We start from the raw sequence: 27,321 nt of genomic DNA on the forward strand, positions 1-27,321 counted from the left end.
GTTTAAGTCAGCTGAGATCTGCATTACATATGGAGATTCTGTCATTCATGAATCTTTGTCCTGGCAAAATTAAAGCTTTACTTTGGAAAATTCTGCTTTTTGCATGACTCATTTTGCTTTGTATAGGCATTTTGGCCAGGGACAAAATTACTTCCAGCTACCAGTTCTCAGGATGTGGTCACTGTTGTGAGCAGATTAAAGTTGATCATTGTGACATCATATTTGCATTGAATTACACTGACATTTAAATGAGAAATCTTTCCCCTCCTTATTTCCTGCAAATAGGTTGGAAATAAGTGTGTACATTCAGGTTAAAGCTAAATTCAAAAGTGGCAGGATATGCAATTTCTTATTCTTGCTGTATAATTGGATTTAAGCCTATATAATTTTAGAATTTCACAAATTTGGTCTTAGAGATCATAATCATGTTTTTGCTTCTTTCTTTTCTTTCTTTTCTCAGAACCCATGCTTTACTAGGGCTGTAGCAAAATCAGATGCTGCTGCTTTAAACTTCCTACTTCACAGAGTTGTAAAGTGGGGCTCAGTTACCTGCTAATAATTAACGGCTTGAGATTCCTGAATGTATGTTTTTAACATCATCTATATTTCCCAATATTGCTGATGTCTAAAGGGACAGCAGTCAGAGTAATTCAGGTACATTTTGCATTCCAGTTGTCAAAATTTTAATTAAAAGGCCAAACTAGAGAACTCGGAACACTGAATGTCTCTTTGTTCAGCATTGATTACGGGTTTGTTATTTAAAGCCAGGCTTGCAGATAAAGAGGAAGGCATTCTCTGCTCTGGTATTCTTTATCTGAAAACATTTGTGAGAAGTAGGTAGCTGATTGGGATCTTATCCAAAGTCTGTTGATCTCAGTGTACCTTGCATTGGCCCCTGGAGCATGGCCTTTCTCCATGTAGTAGCCTCTTTTGCAAAGCTTTGGATTTCTGATAAAGAGATATTTTAAAATTCCCCAATCTTCAGGGAATGTGCCACCAAAGATTCTCTGCAGAATGTGTCCTCTGTCTCCATTCCCCATTTCGTGCCTTGTTTCACAGTGTCTGTGGCACTGGAACAGCTACTGAATTAATCGATCCAGAACAGCCTAGCATAAGGGCAGGATTTGATTCTATGCTTCCTATGGCCTGATCAATAGATGGTTATTCTTATCTTTGAATTTTCTTCCCTTAATTGTTGGCATTTGGAAGGCAGTGACTTTATATCTTCATTATTCTCTAATGATGCCAAACTCCCTGCTTATGCCCCAAAAGGAATGACCATAAGTTAACTCATTTGGCAATATTGGGCATGTTTACACATGCATTATTGTGCTGTAGTTAGTGTGCATTAAGTTTAGCACATATAATAATGGGTACTAACTAAATGTGCAGCAACTGGCGCTACTGCATAATAGCACCGGTGCATGCCTTTAAGTGACATTAATGCACAGTAGACTAATTCTACTGCACATTAGCATGTCACGGTGAAAGCCATGCTATTGCACTAATGCACAGTAGAATTAGTCTACTATCCATTTAGCATCTTGTGCAGATGCGCCCATTATCTCCTTTTCTATCAACTCTGTGTTTATGAATCACTTGCTGGGCCCTAAATCTCAAAAGTACAATTATTGACTTATATAAAATATGAATTTCTGTCTAGGTGAAATAATTAAAAAGTTGAGTTAACATAAAGCAGCACCCTTTCTCTTTGCTTATTTCCAGTCAGGTGTCTCCAAACATAGAAATACTGAATGAGAGAAAATTGACTAGCTCCACCCTAGTTTTTATCCTTAATGTCTGGGCAGTTGTTTCTATGTTCAAAACACTCAAACATATGCTAATACACTTTGATACTCTTTTAACATGGTAAGATCTACTTAATTTTGTGATTTACAAAAAGAATAGAGGGGTAGACAGCAAGATGGCAAGCAACTGACTTACCAAAGACCATTGTCGCAGAGCACCTAGGTGCCCTGCTCCTAAGAAGGAAAAAAAAACTGCTAGGGAAAGAGCCCTATCAGTGAGTGATGAGCTGAGCTGTGGGTTGCCAGGGCAACCAGAGGAGGTCAGCTGACCAGAAGGGGCAGGGCCTGGCTCCCTTATAAACCCTAGGGGCTGAGGCCAGGGGGAAGTTCCCTGCCAGCAGCCAAGGAGGAAGGAGCTCTCTCTTACGGAAGAGAGGAGAAGCCTGAATGCAGGAGCAGCATCTAACACTGCTGCATGATGAAGTATCCCCAGTAGGCTTGAACGTGGTTATAGCTGGGCGGCTTCTGTTTATGTTATAGCCCAGGGGCTTGTGTTGTGTTACTGTTTAATACCGGTGGTTTGGGTGAGGCTATTAGGGGTTGGAGGAGGCCTCATAGGGGACCCACAGCAGTGTGAGGACCCCAGCACCAGTGAGGGTGCAGCAGTCTGGGTGCACTGACCCCAGCCCCAGAAAGAGGGCAGTTGAGAGGCCCCAGAGAGAGGGGCGTGGATGAGAAGTCCCAGTGTGGGTGTGGAGAGCCCTAGAGAAGAGGACAGCATTATTGTGGGGAAGCCCTAGAGAGAAGGGGGCAGTGAAGAGCCCCAGGGAGGGGGCTGCATTGACGAGTGCCAGAAAGGGCACAGGGTGAGACTAGGGCTGCGCAGGGCCCAGAGAGGACAAAGGGCTAGATTATAACAAGGCCAAGACGGAACAACAGCTATTCCATCTGTGAGGCTTGGGGCGTGGTACAGGGGTGGTTGGAGCCACGCATAGCCCATAAGGCTAGGGTGCCCCTGCAGCACCCATTGCAGAACGGTACCCATGAGGGGTCCGGGAAACCACGGGGTCTGAGTGTCCATCAAGACGTGACCAAGAGGGCGTAAAAGGCAGCCTCCCAAATATATTGTGTCATCAAAGACGTGGTGGGCGAGAATTTGAGGTTGCCCTTGGGCCAACTTGGCACGGGAAGGAGGCCTTGAGGAGATCACGGCCCTCCTGCAGGACCCCGTGCCATGACAACTATCATTACAAAACACTAGCAAAGACAAAACTAGATCCAGGTATCTTGATTTACAATCCTATCCTGGTACCGTGCATCATGTTGCTTCTCAGAAGATCATAGTCTACCTGACCAAAACAGTAAAAATGCAGGGGGAGAAAGGGATTCATTTATGATGTGGAGAGTTTGAGATGAGACATAGAAGTAATGTGCCTGTGCAGAGCTCTGCTTAGGGGAAATATGGTAAAAAATAACAGCAGGGCAGATGTCATAGATTCCTAGATGCTAGGGTCAGAAGGGACCTCAACAGATCATTGAGTCCAACCCCCTGCCCTGGGCAGGAAAGAGTGCTGGGGTCAGATGACCCCAGCCAGATGCCTATCAAGCCTTCTCTTAAAGACCCCCAAGGTAGAGGAGAGCACCGCCTCCCTTGGAAACCCAGTTCAAATTTTGGCCACCCTTACCATGAACAAGTTTTTCCTGATGTCTAGCCTAAACCTGCTGTCTGTCAGTTAGTGACCATTGTTCCTTGTTACCCCAAGGGACACCCTAGTGAATAGAGCATCTCCAATACCTTGCTGTGCCCCTGCTAATGAATTTTTAGGTGGCCACAAGATCACCTCTCAGCCTTCTCTTGCAGAGGCTGAAGAGGCCCAGGTCCCTTAGTCTCTCCTCATAGAGCTTGGCCTGTAAACCCTTAACCATATGAGTGGCCCTCCTCTCAAGGCTATCCACATCCTTCTTAAAGTATGGCGCCCAAAACTGGACACAGTGCTCCAACTGCGGTCTGGCCAATGCCACATAGAGGGGAAGTATCATCTCCTTGGTTCTATTTGTCATGCATCTGGTGCGGTTAGCTTTGCTGATGATTTCGTCACACTGACGACTCGTGTTCATCTTGGAATCCTCTATGACTCCAAGATCGCTTTCTGCTTCTGTGCTGCTGAGAGGGTCATTTCCTAGCCAGTAGGTGTGCTGGATATTTTTATGCCCTAGGTGTAGCACTCTGCATTTGTCCTTGTTGTACTGCATCCTGTTGTGTTCTGCCCACTTTCCAACCTGTCCAGGTTTTCCTGCAATCATTCCCTACCCTCCACAGTGTGCACTTCACCCCACAATTTAGTATCATCTGCAAACTTGGACAGAGTACACTTCACACCCGCATCCAAGTCACTGATGAAGACATTGAAGAGTACAGGTCCAAGCCCTGCAGGACCCCACTACCCACATCCTTCCAGGTTGATACTAACCCATCTACTACCACTCACTGGGTGTGACCCCTCCTCCCCCCAAGCGAATTTGCTACCTACCGGACTGTGTAAACATCTGTTTACAACTCTTAATTTGTTTATGAGAATGGGATGAGATACCATATCAAAGGTCTTCCTAAAATCCAGAAAAATGGCATCCACCTCTACTCCTGCATCTAAGCGTTTTGTGACCTGGTCATAAAAACGAAACCAGGTTAGTTAGGTATGATCTACCTGCTACGAATACATGCTGGTTGTCCTGCTGCATTATTTTTCCTGCTGGACTCCCACAAATATGGTCCTTAATAACATTTTCAAAGACTTTTCCAAGGATGGAGGTGAGACTGACTGGCCTATAATTACTCGGATCTTCCTTCCTCTTCTTCTTGAAAAGAGGGATGACTTTGGACCTTTTCCAGTCCTCTGGGACCTAGCCCGAGTGCCACGAGTGCTCAAACAGCTGTGCCAGTGGTTCTGCTATGACACCGGCCAATTCCTTCAGTACTTTCGGATGCAGCTCATCCGGGCCTGCTGACTTGAACACATCCAGTCCATCCAAGTGACTCTGCACCAAGTCAGTGACAACAGTTGGTAGGCTGGTGTCCCTCTGATGCCCATCTAAGAACCCATTAGGTGATTTATCTTGACCCTTGTTCAACAACACTGAGGCAAAAAACTCATTGAAGAACTCAGCCTTGTCCCACCTGTCTGTCACTAATTGGTCCTGCTTGTTCAGTAGGGGTCCTATGCTGTCCTGTGCCTTCCTTTTACTCCCTACATACCTAAAAAAACCCAACTTTTTGTTGTCTTTAATTTGTGTTGCCAGCCTCAGCTCTGTAGTTGCCTTTGGCCTTTCTGACTGCCTCCCTGGAGTGCAGGCCAAGTAGGTATACTCCTCCTTGGTAGCTTCCCTCTGCTTCCACCACCTACATGCCTCCTTTTTTTTGCCTTTTAGCCTCCCCTGGATTTTTATGTTTAGCCAAGGAAGTTTTTTGGCTCCTTTTCCCCCTTTCCCTCACACTGGGATCATCTTCCTCTGTGCCTGAAGGATCGCTTCCTTTAGGAATGACCTCCCTTCCTGGACTCCCATCTCACCAATATTCCTATCCTGCAGTGCGTCATTAACTAAACTCATGTGCCCACTGAAGTTAGCCTTCCTAAAGTCAAGCACTTCCACCCTACTAGTTATCTTGTCCACTCTACGCTGTATGGTGAATTTGATTGATTGGTTGTCACTGTCCCCAAGGTGACCATGAATCTGTAGCTCCCCTACCAGGTCCTCCCCCATAGCCAACACCAAGTCTAGTAAGGCATTCCCCCTAGAGGGGCAGTATACTTCCTGTGTTAGGTGAAAGGTCCTTGACGCAGGCTAAGATTTGGCTGAGGGTCAAAAACCTCCGTGAACGGCTGAATTTGGCTAATTGCTCCTCCCCGAAGATGTAAGAGTAGCATATGTCATTTCCATCTGAACGTTGGTTATCTACTGTGGTCCAATTCTAATTTTATTTCTAAGGCACCAAAGAGCCATCTTATTTCACTCTTCTTGAGTCCCTGAAAAACCATTAACGAGTATTGTTAGATGTGCTTTACCTTGACCTTAAGACTACATCATAAGAAGAAGCAGGTGGGAAGAGGACCTACCTACCTTTTGTAACAATGGTTTTTCAGAACTTATGTAACATAAAAGAGTATTATGTTTCAGGTTCCTAAACACCACTTAAGTATCTTTAGCAGTGAAATAAGATTTGGGTCCTTGTGTCCCACAGCCTTTTTTACACGTTTGTTCTTAAAAGGAGAGATATTGTTCTGCCACAGGTAACTAATTTTTCCATTTCCTCTTTCATGACATATACTATATAGGATAGTATTTTCCAAGTGGATGATGAGAAGAAAGGTGTAACTAGCTAGGATGTGTGTGAATACGGTGCCCACCGGTTCCTAACTGGGCCAGGACAGTCCTAAAATGGAAAGTCCTGGTCCTGGGCTGAATGACTCCAGGACAGCATTTGTCCCAGATTTCCCTGTTCAATGGAAAGATGGTGATGGGGGGAGCGATGCCAAGTCCAGCTTCGGTAGTGGTGGTGGCCAGGAGGATGCGGAAGCAGCAGTAAGCAGGGCTGGGGCTACCTGGACACAGAGGACACCCCTGGGGCAAGGCTTGTGGTGCAACCTGTCCCTGGCATGTGGGACACCAGCCCCTCCCTGCCTCTGTGGTGCTGGAGGGGCTGCTGCTGCCCACCTGCCCCTATTGTTCTGTGAGTGCTTGGGTAGGTCACATGGGGGCTGTGGGTGACCCATTCTCTTGGGCTTCTGGTGGTGGTGATAGTGCGGGGGGAGGGGGAAGGGAGAAGGTGGAAGGATTACATTTTCCCTCCCCTGTGGGCTTGGGATGGGCAATGGGGATGCACCCCCCCCCCGCTCCCCCCCCGCTCGGCTGCTGGCCTCATGTGTCTTGCTTTTGCATTTTGAAAAGGTGGCCATCTTGTGTGTAGCAGGCTGAAAAGCTGTAAGGACAGAGGGGTAGAGGACAAATCAATCTCATGGGCCCTGTATAAATAGTCTTTTCTTTAGCATCCACTCTCTGAAGTATGGTAGTAATCACACTCAGTATGACATTTCTTATGTTCTTAAGATTCATCATTGTAAATGCACAGGATCCAGAAAGAGCTTGTTTGAGCTCTGTAAATGTCCAGCTGTACCCAAGGACCACCCAGACTTCCCCCGAAGTTATTGCTGAGCATGTGAATAATAAGTGTGAAATGGAAATGATTTCCCTTATACACATCAACATTATTTCCTGTGGCACGTTATCCACACACACAGCATGCTGAAAGACTGACACACAATGGTATACCTCTTGTATACAAACCATCTTTCAAATGCTTTCCACAGGTAAAATAAAATCCCAGTGGTACATATGAGGAATTAGCTATGTAATATGTTTCCCAGTAAGATTTGAAACAAGACCAAGAGTCCATTTGTTGAGAGAGAGGGAAGACTTTCATTTCAGTGAGCTCTGTCTAATAAAGCAATTCTTCCTTCAGCTATGCAGTGGATATATTCTGTATCTTCCAGTATTAATAATTTGTTTGCACTTCAAAAATATACTGAGGGAAACAGCAGGGCTTTTGTGTGTGTCAGGGCAGTTGGTGTGTAAGGAGTTCCCTAGTTGCACAAAAAATCTTTGCTCAAAATAGAGATGGATGAAGTCAGAATTGGGTGTGGTGCTGATAAGGGAAATGTTTTTTTGGAGCAATGCCAACAGCAGAATCACTTATGGGAGTGGTAATGAAACTTAACAAAGCACAAGACATTAGACATGAATCACTGGCCAGGAAGGTATATAATGGTGTTCCAGGAATACTTATTTATCAGGAATATTGTAAGAATGTAAGACTCAAAAATCCCTGCCTTCTAGAACTGGAATTTTCAGTGGTTGCTGAATTATCTGTTGTATTCCTGGAAAGATCCTAACCTTGAAAATAAAGCCAAATGAGTAACAGACAGCTATGTTTGTGTAACAGGCCCCAGGTTTCTAGTTACAAAGGCCACCATATTGAAGAGGATCTGCTCTGGCAGAAAGGGGAGAAACCTGTGCAGGTCCCAAGGGAGTCTGTGGAAGCTACTGTGAGGTTGGTATCGAACAAACTAAGTAGTCTGTCTCCTAAATTACATTATTATTTTTATTTAGCTATAACATTATGATCCAGTTTAAAATAACAGAAAAAGAGAGAGAGAAAAAAAATATCACAGTAAGTGGGTGTCTCAACTACAAGATAATCCCTCTTTATTCCTGGGTTCAGCCTCCAATACTTCCCCGACATAACTGCTTCAAACTGATGGGGCTCCTTTAAATTCTGCGTGTAAAATGTCCCATATGTTAAATATACAGAAACTGCTGGTGCTCACTTACAAATGCTATATGCCCACATTGAAGGTGTCCCTCTACTGGCTTCTTAGAATAACACATCCCTGTGCTTAAGTGGAAAACATATAACGAATTGTATTTTTAGCCAGCCAACTATAATAGTTAACAAACCTGAGGTGAAGTCACCAGGAATATATCACATTATCTACTTAACTGTGCCATTCAGGCATTGTGGTAAGATTGGCACTGTCCTATGGGAGTTATTGGAATCAACTTTGTTTCAAGGACGCTGAATGCTTCCTTGGCATGTCAGAGAAGTGTGTCTGTGTTAGCATGTCAAAATAAATCTGTAAGCTTTGGAGTGAATGTTCTCTGCATGGGACAAGAAGAGTATGCTTTTAAGAATTAAATATTTTATTCAAATATTGCATGACACACAAACCAGAAGTGTTTGTTCTGCCAACTACAGTCCAAAACCCACCTTTCCAAAAAGGGGGATGAACTTAGGTGTCTGTAGCTACAACCTAGATCTTCTTACAAAAATGGTGGCTATTTTACCGTTAGAGAGGCTAGTACCATGGGATGCCATCTGACCTGCCATTTTGGGCATGATGTACATTCTTATAGGGACATGGGAACAGCAGCATATTTGCTTTCCCTTGTGCTATGGAAGAGGGTGGACAAATAAGGGACTTTTTGTATACTCCCTTAACTCTGTGCAGTTTGCTCTCCCTGGAAGTGGGCAGTAGGAAGAGAGATTTAATAAAGGCAAATTGGGACTGAGAGTTTGACATTTGCATACACCATAAAGGTGGTACTGAAAAAAGTCCAGTGGAAGACAGGAAAGAAGGGGAAATATAAGGGAAGTAGAATAATAAAACTGACGTGGTAGGAACATTATAAAATAAAATAAAAATAAAATACAACTGTAGCCATAATAACAAATTTAAATACAAGTACAGGCAGTCCTTGACTTACAATGTTTTGAGTTTATAACATTTCGTGCTTGCAACATTTATAAATTGACACCCTGTTTCATATTTATGATGTCAGTTTCGACTTTACAGCGCTTGATCTGATGCGATGCCACACCAGCGAACAATTTTACTGCTTTGCTCAACTCCCTGGAGAACATGTGTTCAAACTTCCTTGGACACTTTCTTTAAGAAAGCAGACAAGACTCCAGAAAAACCTGCAGCCAGGACTCCTGAGAAGACTCCAGCCAAGAACCCTTCAAGAAGTCCAACCAAGAGCCCTTCAAAAAGTCCAGCAAAGTCACTTCAAAGAAGTCCTTCCAAATCAATGTGATTGCTATCTACAATATAAATACATTAATGTAGCTATATCACTCCTCTATAATTGATCGAGTACAAAATTTTGGAGTATTTTTGGTGAAAATAGGGTATTGGGCCTTGGTTCAGAAACCAATCCCCATTTATAACATTGTTTCGTATGGGAAAAATGGTTCCGAGTTGCAATGTTTTGACTTAAGACATGGTTTTCAGGAACCAATTGTGTCATAAGTCTGAGGACTGCCTGCACATAGATTGAAAAGTGAAATGTTGCAGAAGAAAAAACATGCCAGGCTCCTTCTGCTGCTGTTCTTTATACAGCGAAGTCATTCCAACTTTTCTTTTCCAGCTGGTATTTATCTGTTTATTTTGGTTGGGCTTTCTATTAGCTTTTCAATTTTATAAACAAGTAGGCAGGTGAATTGTTAAGAAAGGTTTATTGTTCTTGGACAAAGGCAGAGAGCAGTTTTTGCCATGAATAAAGCTTGCTTCCTCTTTAGAACAATTGTAAATGTTTTGCTTAAAACTTGGAAAAGTTTAAAGACTTCATGTCTCACCACCCTAACAAGCCAAGATCATGTGCCACCTCTGTCAGTGTGCTCCTGCCAGAATTATGGTCACAGATAGGTCTCTGTGCACAGGTACTGTTTTCAGTGAAACATCTGAATCCATGTTCATTTTTTTCCTTTATGAAGTGAATACAAAGTCCTTATTAGCTGTTGGTTTTCAACAGTCTAAAATGACCCTACTTTAAAATAACAGAAATAATAGAAGTGACATGACAGACAAACACACATGATAAACAACAAAATAACAGACAAAGTTATCTCTTTTTCAATACCTGAAGTTCATTATAAGCCAAATTTAAATGTCCAAATGTGGCTGACCCTAAATTTCCCTCTTCAGACTTCTTTCAGTTCTACTTGGGGTATGTCTATACTACAGCAGCAGTATGAGCTAGCAAGAATACTTCTGATTATGCCCTACCTATCTGCTCACAAGCTCCAAACCCTGAAGCATGCCTGTGTGGCCATGCTGGGGTCTTCCCCTTGCTCTCAAGGCCTGAGTTTCCAAAAGGCTTGAGAGAAGCCACTGAAGATAATCCTGGATCAGTGTCACTCAGGTAGTATATTTGGATTTGGAGCAGGTGGGTAGGGCATATAGGGAGTGTCCCTTATTTGATTATGCTGCCACTATTTTTTTTAAGTATCTCTGTAGTCTTCATATAAGTGGCATTTTGGAGGAAGTATAAAATTCTGAAAATATTATCCTCTGATTTTACTATCTTGCCCATATTTCCACACTGTGCTACTATTGTTACTATTCTATTGTGATTCTTCTGTGTGACTGTTGGACATGTCAAAATGCTGGCATGTAGCTACTGTGTGCATATGAAACTGGTTTCTTAAGATTCTCCTTGTTCGTTGGGAGAGATTTGAAAGCTGTAAAGAGAGAGAGAAAGTGAAAGTCTATGCTAACTTTCAGGAAGAAATCAATGACAGGCACCTAACTCTTTCCCATCCTTTAATAGAAGGAAGCTGATATAACTTCCTCCCTTGCGTCCATTGCATTGATGGGATTTAGCAAAGGGAAGTGGAAATAAATCTTTGATTTTTGTCAGATTTTTTTTTTTGTTTTGTCTCAATGCCATCATAGTCACCTCACTTTTTAATAACTTACTATTCTGACAAAAAAACACTGTGTACATTTTGTACCTTTGTTTACAGAGTATACACAGTGGCCCAGAGAGGCTAAGTATTGAATATATTTTATCTCTGTGTGTCCTCTAGGACACATCTTGACAAACAGGCTGCTAGTCACACTTATATAAGTACTAACCTGAAATTTAGTTTCTCTATTTTGAAAACGTGGGCTCAAGTTTTAGCACGATGGCAAAGCAAGAGGTATTGCCAAAATCATCAAATTTGGTCAGTAGCTAATGGTGTCTTGCTACTAATTTTCAAACAGAAAACCTATTTCTCTTGGCAATGCTATATTACAATCTGCATATAAAAGCTACTTGTTATAATATGCACAGTGTGACTAATGGAGTTGTACTCGTTTTGTCTATGGATGCTATGGTGTGAGAGAGAATTGTTTTTCCTGATGACAGCTTCCTACATTCTGAATTGGGTAGGGAAGTTGTGTGCGCTTCAGCCAGGCAGAAATTGGCTGCTCCTTAAATGAAGTGTTTGTGGGTTTTTTTGGAAGTCTACTGTATTCTGCTTAATGATTTCAAAGCAGCAGAATTAAATGAAAGGCATTAATGGCCACCTTACAACAAATATTAAACAAATCAAAACTCACTCAGCTCCAGGCTTACATGAAGGACTAACATTACAATACTAAAGGGTATGGCAGAGCAGATATAATTGTTCAAAGGAGTTTGTATTGCTCTTCAAAAAAAAAAAAAAAAGAAGAGGAAAGTACAAAGTCACTGGAGGGGAACCAATAAAGAAAATGCATAGTAGAGAGGTAGAGAATTATAACCTATTGAGCCTGACATCACTTTTAATTACAATTCTACAGGCATTTTTGAATAATGACATAACATTCCTCTCCTCCTTTAAAGGTAGAAAACATAGCATGACTCTATGAGGAAATAGAAAGTGATGCAAAGAGTAAGGAGGCTAAAGGAAATAATCTGTTGTTCATAAATACTTTAAATGTTGTGTGTGAATTGAGCAATTGAAAATGAAGGATTAATATCACTGGTTTGAGATTGGCATAGCATGGACACTGATAAACCTCTATTCTCTTGTTTTCTTGTTCCACTTCACTTTGAATCTGGCCTTGCCATTTTAGCCCTGGGCATTTGTTGAGCTGCAACTAAAAATCCATCTTGAATTATACAGAGGCATTGGCTCAGATTCAGTAATATGTTTATGTTTAGGCACATGCTTAAGCATTTTGCTACATTATGGTCCTGATATTGTAAACAAGAAAGAACTGAAATGAGACCTTCAAATTCCCTTATGACCTGAAACATCTGCAGTTTCTGCCTAAGTATATTTTTTTTTACAAAGTAATCAAGGTAGACTAATATATGAACCCTGAAAACACATAGAAGTTCCCCGTCCCTCAGTAGATAAAATGCTTTGGTTTTATCATGGAGTGTTTTTGTGAATAGAACAGTAAAGCTCTGTGTACATTAGAAAATGGATTATATTTAAAAAAAAGTCCTATTTTACTCCATCTTAAACTGAACATGTGTAGCTGACTGTAGAAGCTGTGCAAAATGATGATCAGAATCCAGATCAAAAACCACACCTGATATCTGAAGTAGCACATAGTGCAGAATTCAGATGAGGCACTAAACTGAGGTCCCCCTGGCCTGTCCCCAGAAGTTCTGTAAGTGGAAGTTTTTGATTCTATATCCATTTTTAAAGGGGAGCCCCCCCCCCCCCTCAAATATCTTACTTCCAGCCAACATTCTCAATTTTGGTAAAGGGGTACAAATGGACAAGTAAGTCAGTGCTAGGAAAGCAGAGGTGTCATAAAAACAATGGAACATATGACTTTTAGGCACTTTCTCAAGGCAAGATTCCTTACAAATCAGTTAAATCACATGCTCAGTAAAGTACTCCACAGTGTGAGTCAGATCAGTAGAATCTGGACTTCTGCATACTTAAGGAACATGCACATAGCTGGATGCTAGCCATAGCTTAAATTTGTCTTTAACAGCCAGCTCCTTCCTTCCTTAGTGTCTGAATTGGATTCTTTGTCTTTCATTCTTTTAGGCAGCACTTCCTTGTGGCATTGAGCTGGGAAAAGATTAGTTTTTTCTCTGGTCCTGCAGTCAAGGATATTTTTTCTTTAATTTTTAGTAAGAATTGATGCATAGGAACTAACTTTGCTCACCAGTTGCCCAAGTCAAATGACTACAAGTTTGCATATACTTGTCAATTATGGGATTGTGATGGGCTGACAACGATTAGCTACAAGCCAATTTCCTAGTGTAGATAAGTCTTAATCAGTGCCAAAGAGGAGTGTATGTTATTTGCCTCTCTGGAAGAATGCCTTTTGTAACAAATCTCAAATGCTTACCTGCCTGTGGTGTGGAGGCCAATCCTGATTCATAGATTTTTAAGGCTAGAAAGGATAATTAAATCATCTAGTCTGGCCTCTGGCATACACGGTCCTTAGAATATCACCCTTTTGCCCCTGTATTGAACCCAATGAATGTGTGTGATGGTCTTGTATCCAGGTTGTAGCTGTATTGGTCCAGAGGAAAAAGGAATCAGGACTCATGGTACAGGTGGTATCTTTTATTAGACCCAACAAGATTTTTGCAAAAAACCCCAAACAAACAAACAACCCCCCCAAGCACTTAAAAGAAATGAAAGATTTATTTTTTCCCCCAAAAATCTTGTTGATCTAATTAAAGACCTCTACCACGAGTCCTATTGTGGTCTTTTACTTTACTGCTTTGGGATGCATTTTGATTATTGCAAGAATGTTGTATGTGGCATTTTCGTTGACATTATAGATTTGCAGCATATCACAGGAAGCTTCCTTATAAGTACTTCTGAAAAACAAGTGGCTATTTTGTAACACCTATAATGAATTTATTTTTACAGATTAGAAAAAGAGCTCGGCAGAACTTGCAGACTGCTGTTGGTGCTAAAGCCATTCAGTAGGGCTGAAGCAAACTATACAGTCACTTGTACCATCTGTGAGGTCCTTTTAGCATTCTGCCAAAATCTATGAGAGTTCCTAAACAGCTAAATAAGGCAATTCTGAATCATTGTCAAGGGTAATTTTTCTGGAGTTTTCCACCTCTATTGCTAAGCACATAATAGCTCTGATATATGCTTTTTAAAAGAACATATCTAACACATTGCATTATACTGTAGAGTATTTAGAATATGAAAGATGGGGTGTAAAACTAAATTTTACAACCAATATTTTAACCACCACATAAAGCATTTGAGAAAAATTAAATTAATACATATTCCTTCATTTCTAACACTAGAACTCTGAGCCACCTGCAGAAGTGAAGAGATTTTTTTAAAATTGACTACCACTTTTTTAGTCTGTGGTCTACATTATCAGTGGTTTTGAAGCATTTTCATTAGACATGTAGGCCCTGTCCAGATGAGCACAGACATGTGGTATGTGACACTGCAGACCTATCTGCAGCACCACACACCACACATGCAGGCGTTCCCAGCACTGCTACCCTGCAGTGCAGGGTTTTTTTGACCCCAGGACATCCTGGGGTCAAAAAACCCACTCTGAAAAAAAGCAGAGCAGCCCATGTGGGGGCAGCATGTGCTGCCATAACCAGAACCTGGCCAGCCAGAGCTACAGTCTGGTTGCTGGTCAGGCTTTCTGCTGTGGAGGCTGCTGGGGCCAGCACAGTTGCTGGCTCCAGCCTCTCCTACCCCACCTGGGATAACCTGCCGTGTGCCAGAGCACGTGTGTGGCACAGGCGTTCCCTGGGGACAAGTTGTCCCTGGGGAAACAAACGTCTGTGTTCATCTGGACATGCCCATAAAGTATAGCTGGTTGGGAATTTCCCTGCCTACAGTTTTCATGAAGCAATGCCTAACAATGCAAAACTGCAGTCTAGTATGAAAACTGGCTTCAGATGGAGCATTTCAAAAGGCAGTTCAAGAAACTGGAGAGAAGCATGTCCATGTTGTGAATGAAAACAATGGCTGAAATGTTGGAATTTCCTGCAAGATAGAAATGCCAAATTTCTCTCAGCTGTAAGGGGATTAAACAATGGGATTTTAACGAAGATGCAAGTAATGACGGCACACATTTTCTATCTATATTAGGAAAATTCACAATTAAAGTATAAGTCAAAAGATAAATTTAATCCAGGCTTGTCCTGCCAACTATAGATTTAAATGCAATCGGCCCGGATTTGTCTGCTGCACCTAATGGTTTTCAATACCAAGTTCAGGCAGCAGAGACAAAAATCTAGCTCTATTAACCTTACTAACTTTCTGAATAGTCAGCTGGCCATGATTTGGCCTGGGTTAAAAAAAAAAAAAAAAGACTAACTAAGCTCAAATCTGACTTTTTTATGGAGAAAGATGGTGAGGGTATCTTGCTATGTGTCTAGAAGTGTGCCATTGAGCCAACTCCAGATTTGCACAAAAGGCCTCCTCCACTCAACCCAGCTGTGAATAGGTTCCTGGTATTTCAGGCAGAGGATTCAAGGGTGACAGAATACCCTATCTTGTTGGCTACAGAAACAGCTGTGCCTTTAGTTAGCTGCATTTCTTTTACTGGCTGTTTCTTGTATAGCTATGCAAGCCAGAGGTGTGATTTGGTGTGAGTTGTGATTGTTATGGCTGTGCTACTAAAAGTCCCTAGTGTAGACAAACAATAACACTAGCAAAATGATGAAGCTGATAAAGCTGATTTTGCTCTGAGTAGCGTGTAGGTGGCAGTTTTGAAATAAAGTTCGTTTTGCCACTACGAGTCATACTAGGGGCCTGGACTGCATGAGTACAATTTAACATTGGTTCTGTACGTTTGTCTGAAGCAGACATGCACAGCTATTACAGGGTACCCACTTGGTAGGTAGCTATTACTGTGCCTTGTTATTAAGTTTCTAGGGAGTAGGCAGTAGCTTGTTTGCCTTGAGCTGAGGGCTGACTGGCCGGGCAGCAGCTCTGCATAAAAGGTCCTCGGGGTTATGGCAGACAATAAGCTGAATATGAGCCAGCAGTGTGCCCTTGTTGCCAAGAAGGCTAGTGGCATACTGGGTTGCATTGGTAGGTGTGTTGCTAGCAGGTCAAGGGAAGTGATTATTTCCCTCTATTCAGCACTGGTGAGGCCATATCTAAAGTACTGTGTTCAGTTTTGGGCCCCCCACTACAGAAAGGATGTGGACAAATTGGAGAGATTTCAGTGGAGGGCAACAAAATGGTACGGGGGCTGAGGCATATGACTTATGAGGAGAGGCTGAAGGAACTGGGCTTTTTTAGTTTAGGGAAGAGAAGACTGAGAGGAGACCTAATAGCAGCTTTCAACTGCCTGAAGGGTGGTTCCAAACAGTGTAACTTAGGGAGCTAGACTGTTCTCAGTGGTGGCAGATGACAGAACAAGGAGCAATGGTCTCAAGTTGCAGCAGAGGAAGGTTAGGTTAGATATTAGGAATAATTTTCTCACTAGGAGGGTAGTAAAAAACTGCAACAGGTTACCCAGAGAGGTTGTGGAATCTCCATCCTTGGAGGTTTTTAAGATGTGGCTAGACAAAGCTTTGGCTGGGATGACCTAGTTGGGGCTGGTCCTGCTTTGAGCAGGGGGTTGAACTAGATGACCTCCTACCATCTCTTCCAACCCTAATTTTCTATGATTGTATGATTCTATGATACTCTGGGGTAAGCTGCAGGCATACAACACCTACACTGCTATAAAGCTACATTGGTGTAATTTCATGCCTGATTTTTCAGATTCATATTAGTTACAGCATTGGATGGCTGAACTTCCTGCACTTATGCTTTTTTTTTTTTTTTTTTTAAACCAGCATAGGGGCTGATTATACCAGTGTTGAACATGTGTGTCAAGGTTCAAGCACCACTAAGATACTATAGCTCTACTGTCAACGAATCACTAGTGTGGATTTGGCCTGTACCTTAAGGTTGATAAATATTCAAGCTTATCCATGACTGCTTAGCAAGGGTTTTAGTATTATGGTGTTTTCTGCCATACAAAAAATCGGTCATGGTTTAATAGGTTTAAGTCACAACCATGTTTAAACAAATTTCTGTCTGTAATATAAACTGGGCCATAGATAAAACCACTGTGTAGACATAACATACCTATATGTTCCAAGCTCCAGAACTGGGCATGTTTTAAAAAGGTTTTAGTCTTATGAATTATTGCTGGAAGCGTTCACAGAAAATCTTTTGATAGAGGACTTCAAATGAAGAATGCCATCGGTTGGCAGACAAAATGACAAAGACTGCTCTTAGGAGTAAGAGGCTGCAAAAGGGTTTGAAGAGAAGTGAGTTTCAAGTGAAAGGAGAAGAGCAAAAAAATGGGCACAAACATAACCTGGAGTGGAGTTGGCTTTGGAGGTGAGGGCCAGATCAGCAGGTGGAAGCTGGGAAGGAATTTGAATATGTAAGTCATGTAGACCTTGCCGTGGAAAAGTGATTAATATAGTGGTATTTGGAGATGTTGAAATAGAGTGTGCCAAGAAGCATGAAGGAGTAAGTTTCAGTACTTGATTACAAATGACAAACAGTGGGAAATGGAAGTAAAATGGCAATGCTATATAATCGTAACTCCACATTTTGCCATGAATTGGCCCTAAATCCTGTGATGAGACCTTTAGTTTCTGCAGTGGACTGGGAATGCTGTAGAGGTGTCAGGGAAATTAACCTTTTCCTTTCATCATCCTGGTCACAGTCAGAAAAGAACTGAGACACTTTTCCTTTTGTCTTCCTGTGTCATCAATCTTGCTTGTCATGGGTTTTTATCTGGCTAATTTTTCACGCCCTACATGCCCGCGTAGGTGTACTGAAAGGTGGAGGAGCTAAATATGGCCCCTTAAGTAAAATGGAAACTTAGAGTCTATTTCCATATTTTTTGTGGGGGCTTTCTGTGTCAGATGTTGAAGTCCTAGTTTGCACAGGGCCACATGAATAATAAATAGTTTTTCAGACCAGCAATTCTATGTTTGTATCCAACTTCTCCTACACGGATTTCATTCTGAGTATGACATGTTGCATGTCAAAGCTTGATTAGGAAACATTCTAAACAATAATAATAATAGTAATACATTATTATAATAACAGGAATTAATTACTGAGATTAATACCAACACTTTCTTATAGCCCCAAATCCAGCTTTCTAACTTTTCCAATTGATTTTCCTCACAAAGAAAACTGTTCTCTGTGATAAAATATTTGATACATAATAGCACACTAGGTTCCAATTTACATTAACATGTCATTTTGCTCCTGAATGTGTTCATTTCTTGCTATGTACACTTGAGAGAAAGAACTTAGGGTAATAGAAGAGGCAAAGTATACCTGTATTGAGACACCTATCACATGAGTTTAAACAGGGGAATCTGCCAAACAGCACCCAGGACTATACTTATCAGTTAGAAAGCTCATGTTTTCTTCCAGTCCTGGAAGTGACTCTGTGTGGCTGTAGGCAAGTCAATGCTTGTAGTTAATATATGGTATCACTACAGTTTGTCTCCCTACAGTGGTGATAGTAACCTTTGTATATTGTACCTTTGTATGTTGCTTTGGGATATGTAACTAGTACTAGCTAAGTGGTGAAGGTTGTTATTAACTTTTGTGGTCATAATAGAGAATGTAGCAAGTTTGAGGAGTTCTAACACAATCACATATGTAGCTGCTAGAAACAGTGTGGAGCCAGGAGTTCTGGGATCATACTCTCAAAAGAACGAGAGCCACTAAAGCTATTGCAGGATTCTGAAAGCTTGAAGCTATATCTTTGGGTTAACAGCTGCACTTCACTTTTGCAGAGGGAAGGGGCCAGCCCTGGGCTCTGGAGCAGGCAGTACAGCACAGCCCAGGGCTGCAAAGCATGCTGAGCAACTCTTATTTAACTTGAACCAGGAAGGGGTCTGGACAGAAGGTTCATAAACTGGTTTGACCTAAATCAGTTAAGTCTAATACTACATATAACTAGGTCCATCTCAAACCAGTTTCAGCCATTTTGAAACTGGTTTATGTGCATTGAACTTCTGTTCTGCTATGGGTTTAAAGTTTAGTTTCTGATCACATAAACTGGTTTATGTGTACCTTCTGTCCCTAGCCTTCATGTCCACCATGTTTTCAGAGTAGCACGTAGAAACTTGCATTGCTATTGCTGCGCCATATTCTACCAGTTGGTTTCTTGTATCCCACACTTTTAAGAAATACACCATAAAGAATATAGGATCCTATGTCTATCACATAATTCATTTCTCTCTAGACAATCTTTTCCTGGAATCCAAGCTTTCCCATTTGGAAGCAATAATGTGTAATGGTTTTTGAGGAAATGTCTACATAATACTATGCATGCATATGATGTTACATGAAAATAATGTTGGAATTCCATGAAGCATGTTAAAGTGAATGAGTCTTACAACTGCAAGCACAATGTGCCTGTCCACAACATACTGGGTAGAGAGGCCTATAGGAACACTCTGGTAGTCCTATCTTACCAAGATAAGCAAAGCAGCTGAATGAGTTAAATATGCAGATCCAGTGATGTGAAACACTGATACAGTAGTATGAACAAAAGAGCACTCTAGTAGAATATAGTATACCACTTGGGGAGAAGATGAGAAATATTGATATCAAACCAGATTGTAAAATCTAGCTTTATGAATCAAGTCCTGAAAAGTTAAAGCTTTGGGCTCAGACACTGATTCAGCACTAAGGGCATCTTGATTCTTATGTAGACTGAGGTAGTTAGCTGTGTAACATAGCATCTGATGAAGTGGGCTGTCTCATGTGAAAGCTTATGCCTCCCTGAAGCAGGTGCCACCCTTGCCCTGCCTTCTGCTAGATTCTTGTGGCTACAAAATGAACCTTCAAGAAAGCTACCATTAGAAATCTTCTGACTTTAATTACAAAGGCAGTATTTATTATCAGTAGGAATTTTTGTCTCTGTGTTCATTCTCAGCACATGCAATTATTTCACCAATGTAATATTCAGTGTTAATAGTGAAAACAAGGGAGCAACACTTTGTTGCTAGTAAACCATGGACAATACCTTGTAGTGTGTTCCCGTATAAATCACAGGATGAAGCAATGCTACAGCCCCATTGCATTCCTCCCCTGATGTATTTTGTGCCTCCTAACTCTGGGCCAGTTATGCAGTTATGGAAACCACTGCTACAAATCAACAAAGCCTAAAATATTAATACTGCCTTATGGGCAAATGTTTGGGTCCCCTTCAGAAAAAGGTATTTAGTCCTTTGCCACTATTTAAGCATGGGAGTAGTCTCACTGAGAGTGATGGGGCTACTAACATGTCGAACAGTCGGCATGTTCTTACAGATATTAACTGGCCATGAGGATTCTTAACTGCTGCTTCATTTCTGCACTGCAAAATCATCTGAATTGACTGTGACCCAGCCTACCAGAAGCTATAGTAGAGCTTTCTCCGCATGAACTTTGAATTGGTACACAAACAATCATGCCCAGGTTAGCATGGCAGCGGTACACTCTTGTTTGTGCTTGAGCAAAGTTCTGTTGTGCCATAGCTGTGGAACATGGGAGAAACTCAGTAGCCAAAAAGGTGATTTTACACTAAGATAGCTATCTGGACATCAGACCCTTGTGGAGACTAATTTTTACCAACAGGCAACTAACAAAACTACAATCCTTTGTTTCCACTATGTTTTTCATTATTATGATAGACTGTGTCTTCACTGCTTATACTTCTGTTTGGCCCCTAACTCCCATTTTTCTCATCAAAGAAAGCTGGTCATAGAGCCAGACCTATTCAAACCACCAGCCTAGAGGACAGAGGCTCCATTAGAGAGAGAAACTTTTTGACTCAATTTTTTTTCCATTGGAAAACCATGGTCAGTGATGTACCTAGACTCCTGGCAACCCCAGGCGAACTTTTAGTATCGGGCCCCCCTTCGCCAGAGATGATGATGATAATAATCAGACAATGGAAAAAAAAATTACCATTTTTGAAACCCCTTTCTGTCTGGGCGCTGGGCAGCTGCCCGGTTCGCCCACACCTGTGTCTGGCTCTGAAAGTGATTTGCCAAACTGAAACTTTTTGCAGAAATAGTTCAGTTAGACGTAAGTCTCCTCTGACAGGGAAACTGGGATTCAGAGACTGAACCCAGATAATTGGCTATTGGTTATTGTGGGATGGGTATGTCTCAATCTTTTCCTCATTTTTCATGGAAAATATTCAAGAGGTATATTCTGTTCCTGTATGGAAAAGGAATTAAAAAAAAAATGTTCATGGTGTAGGAAAAGTGTGTTCCCTACTTGGTGCAGATTTTTTACAGAGGAGTTCTCCAGTTACCTTAGAAATTATTTTGTAATGATTTCCTTCTAATTCTTCCCAAGTATGCTATATTTAGAATTCTCTCTCCTTTTTTTGGCCTGTTTTGTGCTTTCCTTCCCCTGATACCATTCCCTTCCAAGATTTGGATATATTAACAGTTAAACAGAAGAGCCCTCTTACAAAACTCTGACATGTTTAAGCAAACTCCTGACTATGCGTCAAGGGCCAGGTGAGTTAATGTTTAAAAAAAAAAAAAGACAACTTTTAAAACAAAAAAGAGGAGGCTGCTGTTCACTGAAAATAAAAACAGCAAGGACAGAGTCTGCTGTGAAAGCTACTTGGTTATATCTGAGTTTTATTCACATGACTGTTTTGTCATCATTTGAACTGTGCTTTTCTGCAGCTCTGTAGATAGGTCATGATCTTTTTTACAAAATGCTCTGCCACATATATTGTGCCTCAAAATCTTCAAATCCTTTTTAATTTTAATATGGAAAATGCTCTTATTTTTATGTCTAATCTTCCCTTTGTATGCTTTATTGGCTATGCTTATTTTCAGTTTTCAGAATTTTAGTGGCACTGGTAGAAGCTAGAAGGGAATGTGTTTTCCAGCACAACAGGTTGTTTGGCTTTGCACTTTTCTAAACATAGACCAATACCAATTTCCCATTTCTAAGCCCAATCTGTCCTCTAACTTGTCTTATTCAGTTCTATGAGCACAGCAGTAAAGGAGAAGTATGACAAAATCATGGAAAACAAAACATAAAAGGAATAAAAACTCATACCTTAGCTTCTCACCAGCTGGCACAGTGATCTTATTGAACTTGTCCATATTCCTTGTAGTTAGAATCAGGTAAACTAGGAACCTTTTAGTGAAAACATGTGGTGGCTCTTATGACCATAGGAAGGAGTGATATGTCAAACTGTCGACCTGAGATACAATCCCACAGATGATCTCTGCCTGGCTTCTAAGACTATTGTGCGAAGGAGGACACTCATTTATTAGGAGAAGCAGAACTTGCCTGAGCACATAGTCAAGTTTCATGTTTCGAGTGAATCATGTGACAGAGCCAGCCAGACAGCTTGCTTGAACTACTGAATGTTGTGCAAACTTTGACAGACACCTATTGGGTATACACATTCCCCTGAATGTGCTCAAGTCTTTTATTACTTCCTCTTTGTGCCTTTCATGCAGCTGGTGTTTTAATCAGATGGTATGACTGGAAAATATACAATATGACGTACAAAACACACTCACTCCCTGCTGCAGGCTGGCTACTTCTTGAATGATCTTTTTTTCAGTGCTCTTCTAGCTTGTTAAAGACATACAAAAAACTAGAACTCTTGGTTCCAAAATGATACCTTTTTATTAGACCAACTGGAAAATGACAAGAAAATTGTCCTTTTCTAGCTTGTTAACAAATTTATCTGGGTGCTGCAACTTGCCAAACTGTATCCTAGCATTTGCAATTACAGTGGTGGCAGCTTGTCTGAAAATATTTTCCTTGTTTTCAGAATAAGGTGTTGATGTTTCATGAATTGCCCCTTCCAAGCAAAAGCAATGTTAAATGAGGAACATCATCACAGACAAAGGAACTCACTGATGATGCTTCCCAATGCATCCTGCAACATGGTTGCTAGATGCTATGATTTTACTTAAGATGTACTAGAAGGAAAAGTCTTGCCTACCATAGGAAGCAGGGTTGCTGAGACACAACCCCCCCCAAACAGAACAGAACAGAACAGAACAGAACAGAACAGAACAGAACAGAACAGAACAGAACAGAACAAGAAAGAAATTAAGCAAAAGGGAAACTCTGCATTTAAAGCCTGGTGAGTGTTTTTTGGAAAAAGGCCTTGGAGAAAGACCTTAAAGGAAGTTGTACTAGTTTAACTAGAGGTGAGTTACTACAACAGTTGAATTACAGAGGTAACTCTAGCCTCAAAGGTTTGACAGCACAGGGCCTGATGGTCAGAAGTGTGGAAGCAGCCAACCATACTGCTAACCAACACAGCTGGGCTGACAAAGTCTATCTGTAGATGCAGTTATCTACCTTAAGCTATTCCTTTTGCTGGATAATTTATTTCAGTTGGGAAATTGCTTTACAATTTATTTTTTCTGGTGTAAGTTGTGTCTCCTGGTGGGGGGGGGGAGGGGTTCTAGCCTAGCTCTAAAGGCAAAGCTCTACCAAGAAACCATTCTTTTTATTTTAATTTTTTTTACTGTGTAGGCAAGACTAAGGATTTAGTTAAGCCCAGGTTATTTTATATTTGTTTACCCTATGTGGCTAGGGACAGAAGTTACATCATAGGCAGTGTGTGCTTCCTGAGGCTGGGGGGCACGGCAACTGCCTGCAGGTGGTGATGCAGGTGTTGGTGGTGAGGGTGGGCTGAGTGGGGACTGTCCATAGGTGGCTGCGGTGGTGAAGGGTCCCCCCCCATGGTTGATCACTGACCAGGGGGTGGGGGTCCTCCCATGACTGGATGCTGTGCCAAGAAGTGCCAGTGGTGTGCCTGGAAGTACCAGCGGCACTTCTTGAGGTGGGGTGAGGGAGTCCACCAGCGCTCCGCCTGTCCCCCCTGCCCATTGCTGAAGCCAACAGTGTTCACCCTCGGGGGGGGGCACCAGCACTCTTAGGGTGTGCACATGCACCCCAATGCACCCCCTATGCATCACCACTGAGTTACATATTAACCAGTTTAAGTGATCAGAAACTGCTTTAAACCTGTAACAGAACAGAAGTTCAGTGTACGTAAACTGCTTTCAAAATGACCAAAACTGGTTTAAGATAAACCTGGTTGGATGTAGTATCAGACTTAAACTTTTTTGACCTAAATCAGTTATCGAACTTCGGTCCCAGATCTCCTCCTGGTTCAGGTCAACTCAGAATCTTCCAGCATCCCACGATCCTTTGCAGCCCTGGGCTATGCTGCCTGCTCCAGTGGGGCAGGGGCTGCCTCACCCCTCTGCTCCTTAGCCTGCTTCCTACTTGTCTGTCAGCCCAGAGGGACAGGGGGGCAGGGGAACAGACCACCAGCTCCCCTTAGCCAGGGTGTGCACAGCACATGTGGGGAGGGAAGGCCCCTGTGGTGCAGGCTTTTCAGACCCTGGCAGCTTTTCTTCCCCTCCTGATCCTTTCCTTAGAACCTTGCCTCAGCCCTTGTGAGTCTCAGGCAGCTTGAGGGAGCAGAGGAAAGTTCTCCTGCTCCTCTGTAGCCTGTTTTGCCTTAGCTGCTATGAGCCTGAGGCAAAACTAATGCAGGAGGGCAGAGGAATTTCCCTCTGCTCCCTGTGCTATCTCTGAGAATCCAACAGCTAAGGCAAATGGGTAGGGTTAGGAAGACTTCCTCTCAGCTCCTGAGGCTGCCTGGGGCTGGGGGGGACTCTGGGCTGGGTTGTGGGAAGCCCCCCAAGGCAGGGGCTCCCCAGTGCCCCCCTGCTGGGCTGCAGGGGCAGGCACCTGGCTGAAGGACTCCTCCTCCCTGCACCTGTAGTAGTGGCTGAAACAATCAGTGGGTTGGAAGTGGGAGAGGGGACTTGGGCTGGGGAACCCAGGCTGGGGGAACCTCCTGAAGAAAGAGGCTCCCCCAAGGTGGGCCAGCACCTGGCCAGGGGGCTCCTGCACCCCCTGTGGGGGGACAGTAGGAGGCTGGGGACACTTGGCTGGGCTGGCAGTGACCTGGAGACTGGGAGACATACTCTAATGCCTTCTGCCTACTGGTCTGGGTCAGTGTAGGCCTCTCCTTGCCTTTCCCACTAATTGAAAACTGAATGTCAGTTCCGTTGGTTATCTGTTCAAACTATATAGCATAGAGGAAGCTGCCTAGTTTGAACTGATTCAGCCTCAGGCTTTATAATGAGGTACTTAGCCTGTGGGGTAAACTAAACTGCTGTAAACCAGAGTTAAATCCATGAGTGTCTACACATAAATTTGCACGGCTTTAACTGAACTTGGACTGGTGAAACATCTATGTATGGAAGTCCACAATGCCTTTATACAGGTCAATCACTCTGATCCTCCTCAGTTAAGATACAAGAACTCATAACATACTTTTTTAAAAACTTTGTATCCGAGGAAAAATTAGCCCAAACTAATTCCAAATCCAAGAGTCCAGAACAATAAGTGGCCCTACTACTGGCAAACCTCCTCCACCTACACCTGGGGCTTCAGATGTTTCCATATCCTTTGGCAGGCATCCTACTTGCAGGCCCAAGCTCATAGGCTTGGGGTTCGGATGCCCCCAAGTTTTGCTTGCCCTGAGCCATAAGGCCTTCCAAGCAAGCAAGGGTTTATGAGCACCCCATGAACTCTTCCATAGCTTCTTCAGCAAACACAGGAAAGGCAAAACTTCTGTTTCTACTTGACACAACCATTTCCCCCTCCTTTGTTTTGAATTATGCATGAATAGGACCATCCTTACTTATGACCCAGGCTGATCTAGGACATGATACTTATGTCTGAGTATATGAATTTTCACATAGCCTTGGGCACAACTGTTTGTTTGACTATATATAGTGATGGCCTTTATACTGAGCTCACCTACGCATGCAACTTTGGTATTCAACAGCAAAATAAGCAGGTGTTAAAATCCATTCATCTTTTACCAAGACCACATTTGATGGGTCCTTTGAAGTTCTTGGGTGTTTTGGGCTCTGTTGGTGATGTTTGTTTCCTGTTGTTGTTCTTGTCTAGCTATGGCTTTGTCATAAGCCAAAGTTTTTCTGGGTAAGAAATCTGTAGGATATTTATTACCCATTCAGGGGTGGCAATGGCCATTCCATTATTATGTGCATTTTGGAGCAGATAATAGTGACTTCTTAAAAAGGCGTTTCAGCAATTTATACTTGATTTCTTCTTGGATGCTTTCTCTTCCTTGACTGTATTTTTCATGTGAAAATACAGTAGTAAAACACTTTTTTTTTTGGATTAGTGCAAATTCCATTCTACTGGGGAGATTAGGAATTGGCCACAAGATCTGTACCTCTGGTAAGGATGCTCTTTTGAACCTTGTCTTGCCAGCATCTTCATCTTATATTTCATGTGACAATGTATACAACTACTCTAAAGGGGAACTTGATGAACAAGCTGCATGCTCTTGTCTGTTTTGTCTGTTTCTAGATTTCCTACCCTTCACAAACATCAGTGGAGTTATTTTAATATTTAAGACCCTGGGATACCAAATTGCATTATGTGTTTTTATGAATCAGTATTCTTTGTGTGCAAGAATAATGTGTGAACCTCCATTGGAGTTTAAAGACCCTGAACACTGCTCTGACAGTGTAAATAGGCCTTGAATAGATGTAAATTAATTGCATTTACAACTACTTAACAGCCCTATTTTAAAGCAGCAGAGTGTAATGAGGTTGCAATGTAAGTGAGAATTGGGATCTGACCTCACTAGATCTATGTCATGCTTGCAGGGGGGGGGGGGGGGGGAGGATAATTTGCAACTATGGTTTCACATTGTTCTGATTCTTTGCCAGCACTTCCTTCCCAATTACCAGCTCCTGATAATTATTGGAAACTCTCAGTTGTTTGCATTCCTGTTGAGCAGCAAATTAACTAGAGTTTCCTGTTGGATCTGCACAGAAATGCTAACAGAAATTTGGGTTTTATTTATTTTATACATAAAATATTTTATACATTCATTTTATATATGCATTTTATTTTATACATTTATTTTATCATATTTACATACACACACAATGTGCATGTGTGTATTTATTTATGTAAATATGTATATGCATTGTTAGTCTCTCTATAAGGTGCATATCTACTCTCTCTGTTTGACTTCAGCCCAGCTAATAACTACATCTCTTAAACCACTGAATACCAAAATAGATAAGCAACAGTAAATACATCAAGCCACAAAGACTTTCTCGTTATAACAAGAGAGGATTAAAACCACAAAAACCCTAAAAAAATAAAATAAAATATATAAAACCCTATTGTGTGACACTATAAGTGTGAAGA

At 41.9% G+C, this 27,321-nt stretch overlaps 1 protein-coding gene across 7 annotated transcripts in view; it reads right to left on the reverse strand.

Moving 5' to 3' along the window:
* The window catches only part of BLNK (B cell linker), a 174,302-nt gene that overhangs the window by 62,137 nt on the left and 84,844 nt on the right, over window positions 1-27,321 (reverse strand). For 2 of the 7 annotated variants that reach the window (XM_019484206.2, XM_019484204.2), the window contains exon 1: window positions 22,132-22,404. The exons of the other annotated variants lie outside the window; for them this stretch is intronic. In XM_019484206.2, coding sequence (XP_019339751.1) covers window positions 22,132-22,178 — 47 coding nt within the window. In that variant the 5' untranslated portion in view covers window positions 22,179-22,404. Of the gene's footprint in view, window positions 1-22,131; window positions 22,405-27,321 lie in introns of those variants that run through there. 7 annotated transcript variants of the gene reach the window in all.

This window comes from Alligator mississippiensis, chromosome 6 (assembly GCF_030867095.1).
Source record: "Alligator mississippiensis isolate rAllMis1 chromosome 6, rAllMis1, whole genome shotgun sequence".
NCBI classification, from domain to species: Eukaryota; Metazoa; Chordata; order Crocodylia; family Alligatoridae; genus Alligator; species Alligator mississippiensis.